This window comes from Suricata suricatta, chromosome 6 (genome assembly GCF_006229205.1).
Source record: "Suricata suricatta isolate VVHF042 chromosome 6, meerkat_22Aug2017_6uvM2_HiC, whole genome shotgun sequence".
In the NCBI taxonomy this organism is placed as follows: Eukaryota; Metazoa; Chordata; class Mammalia; order Carnivora; family Herpestidae; genus Suricata; species Suricata suricatta.
In genome coordinates, this window is record NC_043705.1 from 135033126 (window position 1) to 135048543 (window position 15418).

Genomic DNA, 15418 nt, shown 5'->3' on the forward strand with positions numbered 1-15418 from the left:
CCTCCCTCTCTCTCTCTCTCTCCCCCCCCCCCTCGCCCCCCCCACCCCCTGCCCAGGGGGACTGGGATGGACTCGCCTGCCTAGTTGGAGACGGTGACCATGTCCCCTCTCCTGTAGGCAGAAGACAGCAGAGACTCTCTGGCCATGGCACTTTATGCACGCTGCTTCGAGTGGGTGATTAAGAAGATTAACAGCAGGATCAAAGGCAAAGACGACTTTAAATCCATTGGCATCCTCGACATCTTTGGATTTGAAAACTTTGAGGTATGCTTCTGATGCCCGGGATGCGTGAATTTTTTCCTATCCACTTGTCGACTTAAATCTCTTCAAATGAATATTGAAATTTTTCTCGGCAGATTTTTTGGCCCTTTTATTGCCTTTATATGTAATAGTAAGGGCACTAAAGATACTTACTGAATGGTTCCCCTACCCCCTTAGGTTAATCACTTTGAGCAGTTCAATATAAACTATGCAAATGAGAAACTTCAGGAATATTTCAACAAGCATATTTTTTCTCTGGAACAACTAGAATATAGCAGGTAAGCCCTCACAGAATTCCACTTAAATTTTTTTAAATGAGCCTTAAATTAGTTTTAGGGCTCTATTTTATTATAACTTAGCCCTGTTAAATCCTTGTGCAGGGAAGGATTGGTGTGGGAAGATATTGACTGGATAGACAATGGAGAATGCCTGGACCTGATTGAGAAGGTAACCGTGTTCGCAGATTGTAACCGCCCCAAGGGTGTCCAGCTGGGCTGATTCATACTTATGGGAACAAAACAGCTTGTGTGAACATGCACATCAAAGATGTGAATGTTTAGAGCACAATGGACCATTTGGAAACATACATGTAAATGTGCAAGGTTGAATTTAAATACTTGGCTGCCTCTAACTTATTGTCTCATTGAACAGCGTATTTTAGAATCAACAATGTGTGAACGGCTTCACTTAGATTTTAAGTCCTCATCAAAAGCTATGCCAGCCCCAATAATAGGGCAGTGTAAAATACTAGGGCAGTGTAAAAGTTTCTTCCACAAGATTGCGGTGGGTTCCATTTCTCCATGTTTGTGTGGAATTTAAATTCATTGGATGTCTTTATAGTATCATACTGAATTTCTTTTAAGTTAGCAAGGGCATGCACGTACACACACACACAAGTGGGGGAGAGGAGGAAAGATGGAGAGAGAATCCCAAGTAGGCTCCCCACCGTCTGGGCCGAGCCCAATTGGAGATCATGACCTGAGCTGAAGTCTGATGCTTAACCGCCTGACCCACCCTGCCGCCCCCTGAATTTTTTTTTTTAATCCAAGAAATTGCTATGGCTTTTCCTTTAACCACTTACTTGAGAGAGTAGAAAGGAAATATTTTGAGACCTACGTTCAACCTTTAATTCATTTTACCTTTCTTTTTCTAGAAACTTGGTCTGCTAGCTCTTATCAATGAAGAAAGCCATTTTCCTCAAGCCACAGACAGCACCTTGTTGGAGAAGTTACACAATCAACACGCCGTATGTCAAAACCTGCCGGTTCTTAATTATGTCTGAGTAGCAGATCTGTGGGTAGATGACACATGAAATAGTTCAGTGCTGCTGGCTCTCCGGATGCTTCCCACACGGAATTTCTTTCTCAGACCAAAGCTCTTCTCCAGTTGCGGGAGCTAAATTGAAATCCGTTAAAGGGATAGATTTGGGGTCCTTGTCAGAATATGCCCACATTTAGTTTATGAGTGTAGAATTTAACATCACTGCTGTGATGATACAGAAGAGCTACATGACCTTGATAAAGTGCGTCACATGCTGTGTCCTCAGCCTCTGCTCCGTGGTGGGCTTGGAGCTGTTTTCACTCTCTGTGGTAGTGGATGCTCTCTGGAGGTCTGTGCAAACCAGTGAGTGAAATTAGGCATTTGTATTTGTTTTTTTATTAGAATAACCACTTCTACGTGAAGCCCAGAGTTGCGGTGAACAATTTTGGCGTGAAACACTACGCTGGAGAGGTAACTTCTTAATTAAGATCCTTATTGATATTTGTTCATCTGGCATTTAGAGAAATAGTTCATTCCAGAAGCCAGTCACAAATATGTTGCGATGACTTTTTTCAGAGGTCTGGCTTTTAAAGGAGATGCCTATGGCCTGAAATCATTCTTGCGATCAGTTGTAAGGTTTTCCATTTATTTGTTTATTTTTAATCCAGGTGCAGTATGATGTCCGGGGCATCTTGGAGAAGAACAGGGATACCTTTAGAGATGATCTTCTCAACTTGCTTAGAGAAAGCCGGTATGTCGGTCTCCAACCCAGCACGTCACTAGCAAGCAAAGTATTGTTTGTGCAAATGTGGTTAATTTACAGACATAGAAAAAAATTGACATGGAAGCAGCTCAGTTTATTTTCTTTCATGGGCAATATTTAGTTAATAAAATGACCAAGATAATAGAAAAAAATACGAGTAACACTGGGCACCATTTAATGAGTTACCATATGAACAGCGTATCTGTGGGGCGCCTGGGTGGCTCCGTCAGCTGAGCGTCCGGCTTTGGCTCAGGTCATGATCCCACGGTTCGTGGGTTCGAGCCCCGCATCGGGCTCTGTGCTGACAGCTAGCTCAGAGCCTGGAGCCTGTCTTCAGATTCTGTGTCTCCCTCTCTCTTTGACCCTCCCCTGCTCGCGCTGTCTCTCTCTGTCTCTCAAAAATAAATTAAAAAACATTAAAAAAAAAAAAAGGAACAGTGTATCGGTGAGGTAGATACTGTCAGTCCTGGTGAGCAGATGGGGAAAGTAACTTTTGGATCAATTCGGTGCCTTGCCCATGAACCCACAGCTAGTTTTGATTTGCACTTTTTGGCTCAAGAACAAAAGATCTTAACTTCGATGATCTTTCTTCTCAACAAGCTGAGAGCTACATGTTAAATTGATTTCAGCCTCGGGTCTGTAGGACCCGTATGTGTCTAGTGGAAGGGCTGTCAGAAAAAAACATGCGTTCAGCTATTCATTCACAAACTGTAAATTCACACCCTTAAGTCAGTAGCTGATTAGCTTGGCTTTTTGTAGGAGGCTGCGTGAGAGACGAAGGGGGAAGACTAACCCTGAGATAAAGCTCTCCATACTTGTTCCAGACCCAGAGTGAATCTGTGACAGAAACAGATTTTTATTATCTGGATTAGGAAAGTAGCACAGTTACTTAAAAGACTGTAATACCTTTAGGAATGTCAACCTCACGTGACTACACTGTCGCACAGACAGCCGTGAATTGAGGTGAAGGAAGCCCACCTCCAGGGTCAGAAAAGAGTTTAGAAATGGAAGGTTTTTTGATTTGTTTGAACTCTCCTGTGTGAAGATTCCCTGTTCACAACATTGTCAACTATTTTATTATTATTTTTTTTAAGAAAATGTTTTAATTTAATCTTTGTTTATTTTGAGAGAGAGAAAGAGAATGAGAATGAGTGTGAGCAGGGGAGGGGCAGAGAGAGAGACACAGAATCCAAAGCAGGTTCCAGGCTCTGAGCTGCCAGCATAGAGCCCGACACAGGGCTCGAACTCATGAGCCGTGAGATCAGGACCTGAGCCGAAGTCTGACGCTCAACTGACTAAGCCACTCCGGCGCCCCAGCTACTTTAATTTTTAGATGAGTTTTCAGATCTTTAAAAATGGCAATGTTCAGGGACGCCTGGCTGGCTGAGTCAGTCGAGCATGTGCCTCTTGATCTTGGGACTGTGAGTTCAAGCCCCACACTGGGGATAGAGTTTACTTTAAAAAAATAATGTTGTAAAAATGGTGATATTTTAAAAATACCACAGCATACTATCAAAGCAGTTTCTTAATTATTAGATCTTAAATGACACATTTAACAATGACGCTGATGTTAAATGGAAGCATTTTGCTGTGAAAAGATCACAGGTGAGGAGGTCAGCACGGTGACATTCGGCCGGTCCCCTCCGTCCTAACGTAGTTAGGTTCTGTGACTGGAGTGAGAGTTTCTTGTTCAGTCCTGCTCTCTCTCTACGAAATCGAGGGGCTTGGGCTGTCTGCTCGCTCTGCGCGCCTTCACCTTTGACACCATGACATTTTAATGGAACCACAGCTTTTCTCTGAAGCGCTCAAAGCACAGTTAGAGAACTTCAAAGAGGGAGCATGAAATAGCACCCTGAAAAAAAATGAAAAAGAGACGGGGCCAAGTGAGAGGTGACCGGGCAGCCTTGACGGTGCCGCCTCAGGAGGTGTGGACCCTCAGACCTTGTCCCTGCCTTTCTCGGTGTCGGTGACGTCACCCTGTCCACCGCTCAGCCCACAGCTGTAGCATCTTCCATGGAAGAAAGATAAGATACTGGACGGGCGCCTGGGCAGCTCAGTTGGTGAAGCATCTGACTGCAGCTCAGGTTAGGATCTCGCGGTTTGTGAGTTCGAGCCCCACATCGGGCTCTGTGCTGACCGCTCAGAGCCTGGAGCCTGCTTTGGATTCTGTGTCTCCCTCCCTCTCTGCCTCTCTCCTGCTCCCTTGCTGTCTCTGTTTCTCAAAAATAAACAACCATAAAAAAAGTTATCAGAAGCCTTTAATTTTTTATTAGTAGTGGCACTTTTATCGAACTTTTCAGTAATAACAGCCACAAACAGTGGCGTTTACGCCACGCCAGGCACCATGCTCAGCCTTTTGTGTGCATTTTCTCATTTCACTTCCCACTGCCTCTCCCTGCCCAGTGCAGTGGGACACATTCTTAAATTACCCTCCTTTTTCACATGAGAAAAATGAGGCGAAGTCTAGCATCCGCCCAAGTCCCGTAGCTTGGAAGGGGTGAGGGCAGGATTGAAACCCTAGTGAGTGTCCTTCCGATTAGCACTTTTCCTCTGTCAGCTGGTTGGATCTTTGAAATACAGCGAGACATCTGCCTCCTACAGGCAAATAGATCAAGGCAGCAGAAGCGTAGGTGACACTCTGGAAACACAGCGCTCCTTAGGGACATGTCACCTTGGGTCACTTTCATCCCAGTCCATTTGTCTTCGGCAAGACTGGTGCTCAGAAGGGGGCCACCATTTTGTTTTTTTCAATGCCTAAAGCCCTTTGGCAATACTTGTTTTGAAATCTTTGGAAGCTGTCTTAGCTCTTCCTGGACTCGATGTGTTACTTTCTTTCATTGGGAAAGTGCATTGTAATTAGAGTAATCCAGCACCTAATAACTGGGCGCACACTCCTCACGGCCCGCTCCTCTCTGCTCTCACAGATTCGACTTCATCTATGACCTGTTTGAACACGTCTCAAGCCGCAATAACCAGGATACCTTGAAATGTGGAAGCAAACATCGACGGCCCACAGTGAGCTCACAGTTCAAGGTCAGTCTGTCCTGCTGGCTCTCGTGAATCTGTGGGTGCTGTGAGTTTAGGAATTGGAAGCAGGAATTGGTTTATGTGAGATCCAGAAAAGCATTTATTTTATTTTTTCTTTCATGTCACCAGACAGTGCTTTTGAAATAAAATCTACTTTTTCTGAGTCCGATGAAAACATGGAGGGTTTTTTTTTTTTTTTGGCTTGTTAAAAATAAATAGCTAATTAATCTAAATTGAAGGACTAGTTGGCCATTTGGAGTCACTTTGATTTGTATTTAGAGGCTCGTATGAATATAGATATATTTCTTCCCATGTTTGGTTTTTGTATTTTTCCCAGGTATATTTCTAGTATCCTAACTGGGAATAATGACTAAGCAAGTGCATATTTAAATAAGATCCATGTCAGTTACCTTGTCCAGATACCCAGAATTCAGGAAACTAAGGACCATTCTTACTTGCATTTTAAATATGTAGCCATTTTAGAAAGTTAACAGGTAGAGCAGATGAAGACCATTAGAAAAATTAATGTTTATTTTTGAGAGAGAGAAAAACAGAGCAGAAGGGAGGGAGGGGCAGAGAGAGAGGGGGAAACACAGAATCCGCAGCAGGCTCCAGGATCTGAGCTGTCAGCACAGAGCCTGATGCGGGTTTCAAACTCATGAACCATGAGATCATGACCTGAGCCAAGATCATGACCTGAGTTGCTTAATTGATGGAGCCACCCAGGTGTCCCTGACCATTTTCTGAACTTAATTGTGCTATTTTACCCCCAAGAAACAAATTCTAGTATGAAGAGAAATAGAGGCCTGTCAGTCAATAGAGAGTTATTAAATCTGCCTTCAAAGAGTCTTTGACGTATTGAGAGTTGGACTTACCTGGTGGGGTTGTGTGAGTCTCTTGTACAGTGTAGTTGGCAATGAACCATGTACATACCAGCGTTGCTAACAAAGCTGGATCATGCGAGATGATGGGCAAAAACAAATGTTGTCATTTGGGGCACCTGAGTGGCTCAGTTAGTAAAGCGTCTGACTCTTGGTTTTGGCTCAGGTCATGATCTCACAGTTCATGGGTTTGAGTCCTATGTTGGGTTCTGCGCTGACAGCACGGGGCCTGCTTGGGATTGATTCTCTCTCTCTCTCTCTCTCTCTCTCTCTCTCTCTCTCTCTCTCTCTCTCTCTCTCTCTCTCTCTCAGACCCTCCCCCACTCGTACGGTGTCTCTCTGGAATAAATTTTAGAAAAGCTAGTTGGCATTTATTGTGTATGTATTATATGCCACTCACTGGGCTAATCACTTCATTTCTCCCATAATCTTAGCTGAACATATTATTGCCCCCATTTCATAGATGAGGAAACTGAGTTATGGAGAAATGCAGACCATTCAGGCCCTCTGAGGACTAAAGCTAGGATTTGACTGATCCTGTCTGACTAAAACCTAGGCTCCTCATCCCCCAGCGGAGTTGTTCCATGACCTTTGTCTAGAGCAGCCGTTGGCTGGAGTTGCCTTGGAAGGCTTTGTGGATATTTGGGGATTAAATTGCACGAGAATCAGGGAAATGGCAGAGAGCGGCCAGGCCTTCGAGTTAGAGACCAAGCCGGAGAAGGCGTCCTGAGGCAGGAATGCTGAGTCCTGTCTCTGGAAGACTGACTAGGTGGGGCCAGCAGACGAGATGCCTCAAACGGAGTGAAATTGGCACCAGGCCATACCAAGGGCCACACGTACCAGGCTGTTTGGTCCTCTGTGAGAGCTCTCGAGCCTGAGAAGGAAGTAACCAGCGTAGCGCTGTAGGTGACCCAGTTTCTTTCGCAAGATTGTAAGAAGAAAAAGAAATGGAGGGAAACCCAGTGGATTAAAAGACTTAAAGACAGTACAGAACGGGAACCTCATATGCATTCTGACTTCAAGGAACAGAATGTTTAAAAAATATGAAATCTGAGACACTTGAGGATTCTTGTATGAAATTTGAGATACTCGCTTCTTTTAATATTGGAATTAAGGAATTCCTGTTCAAGCTTCTGAGGAGGAGCATATGGTGGTTAGATACATGTCTGGAAATTGCTTGGCCTTTAATAACACACACTGAAATCTTGAGGGATGAACTAAGATGCTGTCTGGGATTTGCGTTTCTGTCAGAGATGGGCACAGCGTGTGTGCAGACAGGGTCGGATGAAACGGGATTAGCCAGGAGCCGAAGCTGGTGGTGAGCGCTCATTACACACACTGTGTTGGAAAATGTTAAAAATTCTTCACGACAATAAAAAACTTAAAGTATTAAAAAAAATCAGTATTACAGAGGATTGATCTGCCTGGTGATTTGAGAGTAAGAGAGAGTGTGAAATACTGGTGTAGACCATCATTTTGTTGGAAATAATGAATTAGGAGTAGAAAAAAAAACATCCAGTGTGACAGTGCATTCAGCCCAGATTTTTCTGTACTAACCATCAAAATAGCCTAGAGTTGCTTTTTGCTGGTGAACAGAATTTTGGGTTTTTTCCCCCCCAGGGATACTATTTCAATGAAGTGACTGATGAGTTTTGTATATTGTGAAGTAGGTCCAGTGACCATGAATTGTATCTTGGCTTTATTTTATATGAGAATGCCAACGTTAAAATAAAACTCAGTATTAATAATAAAAAATTAATATTCCTAGGATTTCTATTGTTGTGTCTTCTTGTATCTGATAAGTACCTAAGATGCTGAGAAATCTATAGAATGACATAATAAGAAACTAAATCAACATATACTTCTTCCTTTCTAATAGGACTCCCTGCATTCCTTAATGGCAACGCTAAGCTCCTCTAATCCTTTCTTTGTGCGCTGCATCAAGCCAAACACGCAGAAGGTAAGATTAGCACTGCTAGGCTGAGGCTGTGTCTTTAAGGACGCTACTTCCTGAGGGCACTCTCTCTAAAGTCCTTTCATCATAGAGGGTTGGGAGCATGTATGACATTATCATAACCTAACATTGAATGGAAAAATTCCCTTTGCCTCTTGGGTCTGTTTGTCTGCTTCTGAATGATGCCGTTAAGCTTTAGAGAAATCTAGTTTAAAAGGAAACATTGTGAAACCTCCACGATTATTTTTTTTCAAGGATTTGGTTTGAATTCCTGGGCAGGCATCTATTACGGAAGAGAGAGTTGGTGTATGTTTTGTGGTTAATTTAGTTTTTCACTTTGCTTTCTTGTTCAGCGTGATGAATGGGGCTGTATTCTAAGTAGCACTGCTGACTTTTTTAAGGACTCTGACCAGGTAGTCACGCCTCATTTGATACTTCCTGATAGAGCATCATCGTAAGTTTTCACCAGTAGGCTCTGTGAGTCTAGTGTTTTAATGCCATAGCCTGATCAGAAACAATATGACTGTTAAAAGAAGCGATCTAACCAAAGAAAATTCAGTATTCAGTGTATGTCATTGCTGAATCCAAAGACTAAATGAGAAATTAGCCCTAAGATGTTGAAAAATAGCAATTGTCTTGATTTGGGAAACCTCAGCTCTTAGTAATCTCCCTGAACACAGGAAAACCCTCCATGAGACTCACGTCAGTGGCTCCTCTTGCTAAAAAACTAAATGCTGTTCTCATAAGGCTGAAGAAAAGGAATCTGACCTGAACGATTTCTCTTTGCTGATGCTAGATCTTACGTTTTACCTGGTTCCCAGTGGCCTGGGAAGATCATTTATAGTTTAAAGGTGTTCATAAGAAGTCCCTGTCTTCTGGGAAGGTAAAAGCAGATGCTTTCTTCAAGGAAGAGTCACCTGTTAAGTTTGCTACCTCACCATGAGCTGTGATGGTGAGAATTTGTTATTTGTGTGGCCTAAAGCAGCTTCTATGAAGATCTGTGCCTCTGGTCTGGTCGTTAAAAAAATAGCTCCCCTTTCCATTTCTCGAATTTATATTAAAATGTTTTAGATTATCACACAAAATGGCAGCATAAACAATACATAGGTTTTTTTGCTGTAATGTAGGAAATTTCTAGGTAAAACCTAGCAATATACCATGCCAGCTGGTTTCTATTTCATTTTATAACTTCAATGGGCAGTATTTACAATACAAATGGACTTCATGCTTTGGGTCTATATTCCCAGGACCTATTTAATCTCTCTTACTTTTCCTCTTCCTACATCAGGGATGATCATACTGTATTTCATCGTTGAAAGAGTCTGTGTTTTTTCAATATAAGGACTCGGGTATTGGGGGTTCATTTTACAACTTTTGGCCAGTGGTAGTTTAATTGGGAGGGCCTTTCTGTTCTTAGGTGTGTGTAACATAACCCTGCAGCTTTGTAGGCGTCGGTGTCCTCGAGTCAGTGAATGGGGCCCTGCCATAGCAGCAGGATTATAAAGAGAGAAATTTTAATTTGAAAAACAGTCCCTCATGCGTTTGTTTTGTTTCTTGGATGACACTGAGTTTTTCCTTTACGTTGTAATAGCTTTTGAAATTAGGCCTGCTGGAACACTCTTCAGCAGGCAGAATATTGAAGAAATCACCTCTTACTGATGTTTATTTTTTTCTTTCTGGACTGTGAGGGTGTCTAGTTGCTTTGGTTTTTGCATTTGAAGAAATGAGCCAACCCAACCTCATGTTTCATAAGTCCTGCTCACAGTCTTTCCATCACCTGTTCGGGGGGAGAAACTAATTAATTCTCTCCAAGAGTCGGGCTGTAAGAGACTTTGGGAAAACGTCTTGGTGCCATTTTAAATGCACCCAGAAAGTAAAGGCATGGACACGTGAACCGTCTGGTCGGAGCCTAAGATGTAGGTGTGATTTTAAGTGTGAAGTTGCTAATTAGAATATGGGAATAGTTAATTATGACTTGCTTAGCATTCATTTGGTTCCATCGAAAATATCAGAGTGCTACTGTTGTTGATATTATATGAAATGTATGTAAACAGGGGTCCCTGGGTGGCTCAGATGGTTAAGTGTCAGACTCCGGCTCAGGTCATTATCTCGTGGTTTGTGAGTCCGAGGTCTGCCTGGAGCCTGCTTCCAATTCTGTGTCTCCCTCTCTCTGCTCCTCCCTTCCTCACTCTCTCCCTCATTCATTCATTCTCTCTCTCTCTCTCTCTCTCTCTCAAAAATAAACATTTAAAAAATTTTTTTAAAAAGGTATGTAAGCAACCCTCACTAGGTGTTTATTGTGAGCTTTCTTTTGTCCTAAGATCAGTGCTTCTAGAAATCTCACGGGGAAGATCTAGCCGGCCTTTGCCCCATAGACGAGGAGTGTTTCTTTCTGACATGAGGGTCTGAGACCATCTCTCTTACTTCACAGCCTCTTCCAGTCATTTGCTCATGAGGGGACCTTGAGAGGATGGATTCTAACTCACGAATATGGAAGTATTTTGTGCATTATTCAGAAACATGGATCATGGGTTTGGGCAGATTCTAGAGGATTTATTTTTGACAACTCTGTGACCAGAGGGATCAAAACAATGGCCTTAAAGTCTGTAGCCTAAAGAAATGTGGCCTTAGAAGAAACGAAGGAGTTGCTTTGTGCTTTTAGGAGCACATCCAGCGTATCTGAGACCCCCGTGGTGGCCTGTGAGTGTGAGTACACACCCAGCAGGCCCCACGCTTGCAGGACAAGCTGTCTCCCCTCCATGGCAAGCGTGTGAAGCTCAAAGTGGGTCCATCGGCCTAAGGCTCTTGGAAATCCTTTGCTGGAAATATTACAGGACTTGTTGTTTCTTGGCGTTTTTGTGTTTTACTTTGAAAACCACCTGGGGGGCTCAGTCCGTTAAGCATCTGACTTCAGCTCAGGTCATGATCTCACAGTCCGTGGGTTTGAGCCCTGCGTTGGGCTCTGTGCTGACAGCTTAGAGCCTGGAGCCTGTCTTCAGACTCCGTGTCTCCCTCTCTCTTTGGCCCTCCCCTGCTCATGCTCACGCTCGCGCTCGCTCGCTCTCTCTCTCTCTCTCTCAAATAAATAAAAACAATAAAAAAAATTGAAAACCAAGTGCAAATGGGGAGACTATAACTGAAATGCTAGAACATTATGTCAGTTCAGCAGTAATAATTGTGGGCTTTTTTTTCCATGAACAATATGTAGCTACTCTTAAATATTGTATAAAAGACATTTCACTAGCGTTGAGGAATCCTGGGGCTAAGTTACAAGGCGAATTTTAACACGCCTATCTCTTAGACGCTGGAATATTACTCAGCCGTAAAAAAGAATGAAACCTTGCCATTTGCTAACAACAAGGATGGAGCTGGAGTCTTATGGTAAGCAAAATAAGTCTGAGAAGGACAAATGTTGTATGATTTCACTCATATGTGGAATTTGAGAAACAAAACAAAGGAGCGAAGAGAAGAAGAGAGGCAAACCAAGCAACTCTTGCCTATAGAGAACAGACTATTGGGTACCAGAGGAAGGACGGTCAGGGGATGGGTGGTAGGGTTTAAGGAGGGCATCTTTGTGGTCGTGAGCACCGGGTGTTGTATGGACGTGTTGAATTGTACACGTGAAACTAACAGAACATTGTATGTTGACTATACTGGACTTAAAATTTAAAAAACAAATTAAAAAATAAGCCTGCCTCTCTGTAGGGGTTAGGGAGCAGTCAGTTCTCTGGCTTACACGTAGCACTTAAGGGTGTAATCTTCTTGGCTTAGAATTGTGGCGTTTACAAAGGGCAGACTTCTGCGTTCCACAGTTTTTAGTTGGCCGTGGAGCCTGCTAGCTTTTTTCTATTATGGCTTGTGAGGCGGTAGTAGTTTCTGGCTCAACGAGTCCAAACCAACTTGAGGAGATTTCCGTAACAAAGGAAACCTGCTTTGCTTCATCAGAATTTCTCCCCAAGGGTGTCCCACGGGCCTGTGATCTCTCCCTTCTCTCCCTGCCTGGTATTTTAGCAAATAAGTTCTAGTCAGAAAAGTCTGTCATTAACATTCCTTCGAAAAACCCTGAGGAGGTGCAGGACAGAATTAAAGAAGGGAACAAACTGATAAATATCAGGAAAACCTTCTGGGGTGGGAGCTCTGGCTGTCTGCAGTTCCCAGGCTCCACTGTGAGGAACAAGGGGCCACTTCTGCAGACGCTGTAGCCTGCACCTGCCGGGAACACGCCTGGCTGAGCCTCCTCCCTGTTCCTTCTGTGGGTGTGAGGTGGGGAGCACTCATGCTCCGAGGTGGGGAAACTTCTTGGATTCCTGAGGCCTCCTCTTCAGGCTTTTAACCCAGCATAGCACGTCCTTAAAGATTATGTCAGAGTCTTCTCCAAAAAGGCGGGACTTGAGTCACCTGAATCTCCTCCAGGCTGGTGGCTGGTGCAGGAGGGCTCCCAGCCGAGCTGGCTGCTTGGAGGGCTCCCAGCCGAGCTGGCTGCTTGGAGTGAGGTTTATCCAAGGGCAGAGGGGAAGAGGGAGGGAGAGGGACGTCCATGCCAAGGGGAGGCGGAAGCCAGGCCCCCAGAGCAGGGAAGCCGTGAGGTCTGTGAGGGGGGACTGTGGTGCTATCTGCCAGGAATTGGATTATCAGGCCTGAGTACAGAGCTGGGGACATACGGCTAGCCTGACCGTGGTGGCCTTGCCTGGAGGACCGTCTGTGTGCCCTGAGATTCAAGGACATGGTGGCCTTCTCCCACAGTCGTCTTTGAAAGACAGGAGAGGATGCCGGTGCTTTGCACTTAAATGAATCCAGATGACGCGTCTACCCTCTCTTTCATGGAGCCACCATTAATATCAGACTAGACTCCCCATGTGGACGACACCCAAGACCACACAGGCCGTGAGAACACTGTAGGCATTATGAAACGTAAACTTGTTTCCAGAGGCAATGCTGATCTGATGCGTGAATGAATGAATTTGGCACATGTAGTCCTGGGGGCTTTATTTGTGTGATCCGGGTGCTCCCTGCTTTGCTTTCTTGTGGGTTTGTTTTATGTATGTATGTGTTTGGGTTTTTAAGTAGGTTCTATACCCAATGTGGGCTTAAGTTCATGACCCTAGGATCCGGAGTTACCTGCTCTACCCACTGAGCCAGTCAGCCCCACTTCTGCCTTTTTTTTTTTTTTAAAGCAAAGACCAAACATTTCTTTAAAATGTGGCATATTTTCTACCTTGCATTTTTGTCCTATTCTTCCTCTATCTCCTGTATCTCATTTTATTCGTCTTCTGTCTCATTAGCCTTACTGAAGTTGACTGAAGCAAGTTTTTTTCTTTTAGTTTTTGATCTCTCTACCCTAACCTTATGTTCTGAATAAAGTGTTCCATCCGTACCGAAGATCTTAACCACGCACAGCTTCATAGGGCCTGCCTTGCCCGTCTTTGCGTCCTGCTGCAGAGCTCCGTGTTCGGGCCACAGTATGTGCTCAGTAAGTGGTGAATCCAATGGCTAATCAAAGTACATTGCACACCCACTCATGGTATGTGAGTGCTTACCTTTGCCAAAGATCTAGGTCTAACTTGCCACTTAAGAAAAAAAATTAAGGGGGCATCTTGGTGGCTCCTTCGGTTGAGCGTCTGACTTCGGCTCGGGTCATGATCTCAGGGTTTGTGAGTTTCAGCCCCACGTCAGGCTCTGTGCTGACAGCGCGGAGCCTGCTTTGAATCCTCTGTCTCCCTCTTTTCTGTCCACCCTCTTCTCACTGAGAAATCCTGTGTGGCCTTGGGTTCACTTCCTCCTCCCTGAGGTATGTCTGTGGACAGTGCCTGTGCAGGGGAGCAGTTGTAGGTGTTAAATAAGCCCAGGTGGACACAAAACAGCTGCACTGGACTGTGGGAAGGATTTCATACCTGCGCTACAGGGTGGGGATGGAGAAGGTACTCAAGCTCTGTCCGCCTCACTCCATCCTCACGAATTCAAACCCCAGTGTATGCTGGTCACGGGAAAGCTTCCTAAGGCCGTTGCCAGCCCTTTCCTGTTTGGGGTTAGTTTGAAATTGCCTGTCTTTGGCAGGTTATCATAGCTCATAACAGCTACTGGGGTTTTTTTATGTTGTGGTTAAGTCCTTGACGCTGTTATGGGATCACAGTTATTTCAGTTGTTTTAAAAACTTTTAAAATATATTTATTTTTGAAAGAGAAAGAGATCGGCCTTGAGTGAGGAAGAGCAGAGAGAGAGAGAGAGAGAGACAGAATCCGAAGCAGGCTCCATCCAGACTCTGAGCTATTAGCTCAGAGCCCGACCTGGGCCTTGAACTCAAGAACTCTGAGATCATGACCTGAGCCAAAGTCGGATGCTTAACCATCTGAGCCACCCAGGCGCCCCTTATTTCAGTTGCTTTAAAATTGGCTTTATTTTTTCTTTTTAAGTAATCTCTATACCCAGTGTGGGGCTTGGGCTCATGACCTTGAGATCAAGAGTGGGATGCTCTACCAACTGAGCGGCCAGGTGCCCCTAACACTGATTTCAGTTTACAGAAAACTTGAGCCCGTTGCATGGAGCTCCCATACCGTTCTCCATGCCCCTCAACACACACCCACCCACCCACACACACACTCACTCACTCACTCACTCACTCACTCACTCACCCACCCACCCACACACTTTCTCCTCTTATTAACGTGGCACGTGAGTGTGTCACGTTTATGGTAATTAACGACCCAGTGTTCTAAAGTCCAAAGCTTAACATTAAGGTTAGCTGTGCTGTGAGGCCCTCTAGGTTTTGACATACACACACCGTCACAAAGTGTCAGAATGCCAAATGTTCACAATCTACTCACAATGCAGTGAATGTTTTTCTCCAGTGGTATTTTATGAGAATGGAACTCTTTCCAATCGGACAAAACGTGAGGCCCTGAGAATGTTGCTTCGACTGCACAGGATAAATGCGAATGGCACTGTTTTCTGCGGAAGAAACAAAAAGAAAAGCTACACCGAAAATAGGGAGAGCCTAAGCCTCAGGAACCCCACGGAGCTAAGGACCTTCTAGAACCACCTGGATCGTCAGCCCCTTTGACTCCTCTCTCTGTTCAGTCTTACAGCCTTTAGGGATGGTTCCAGTCCTCCACACGTACTGGAAAATGCCCACTTAGCATTGAGTGAGCTTCAATAATTCTGTCTTTCTGACCGCCACTCATGTTGTCTGCTCTCCTGTAACTGGGGAGCCCGCTGCTAGCGTCTTTGACTTTTGAGACCGTCACATATAAAAAGGCAGCTTTACCTATTTTCGTT

General features: G+C 44.4%; 1 protein-coding gene across 1 annotated transcript in view; it reads left to right on the top strand.

Annotated features, from left to right (window-relative positions):
• Positions 1-15418, top strand: part of MYO10 (myosin X) — a 227099-nt gene that overhangs the window by 142768 nt on the left and 68913 nt on the right. Inside the window, exons 12-19 of the mRNA XM_029941062.1 lie at positions 118-264; positions 439-539; positions 642-708; positions 1415-1507; positions 1924-1992; positions 2190-2272; positions 5209-5317; positions 8072-8152. Of these exons, the coding sequence (XP_029796922.1) occupies positions 118-264; positions 439-539; positions 642-708; positions 1415-1507; positions 1924-1992; positions 2190-2272; positions 5209-5317; positions 8072-8152 (750 nt within the window). The remainder of the gene's footprint in view (positions 1-117; positions 265-438; positions 540-641; positions 709-1414; positions 1508-1923; positions 1993-2189; positions 2273-5208; positions 5318-8071; positions 8153-15418) is intronic.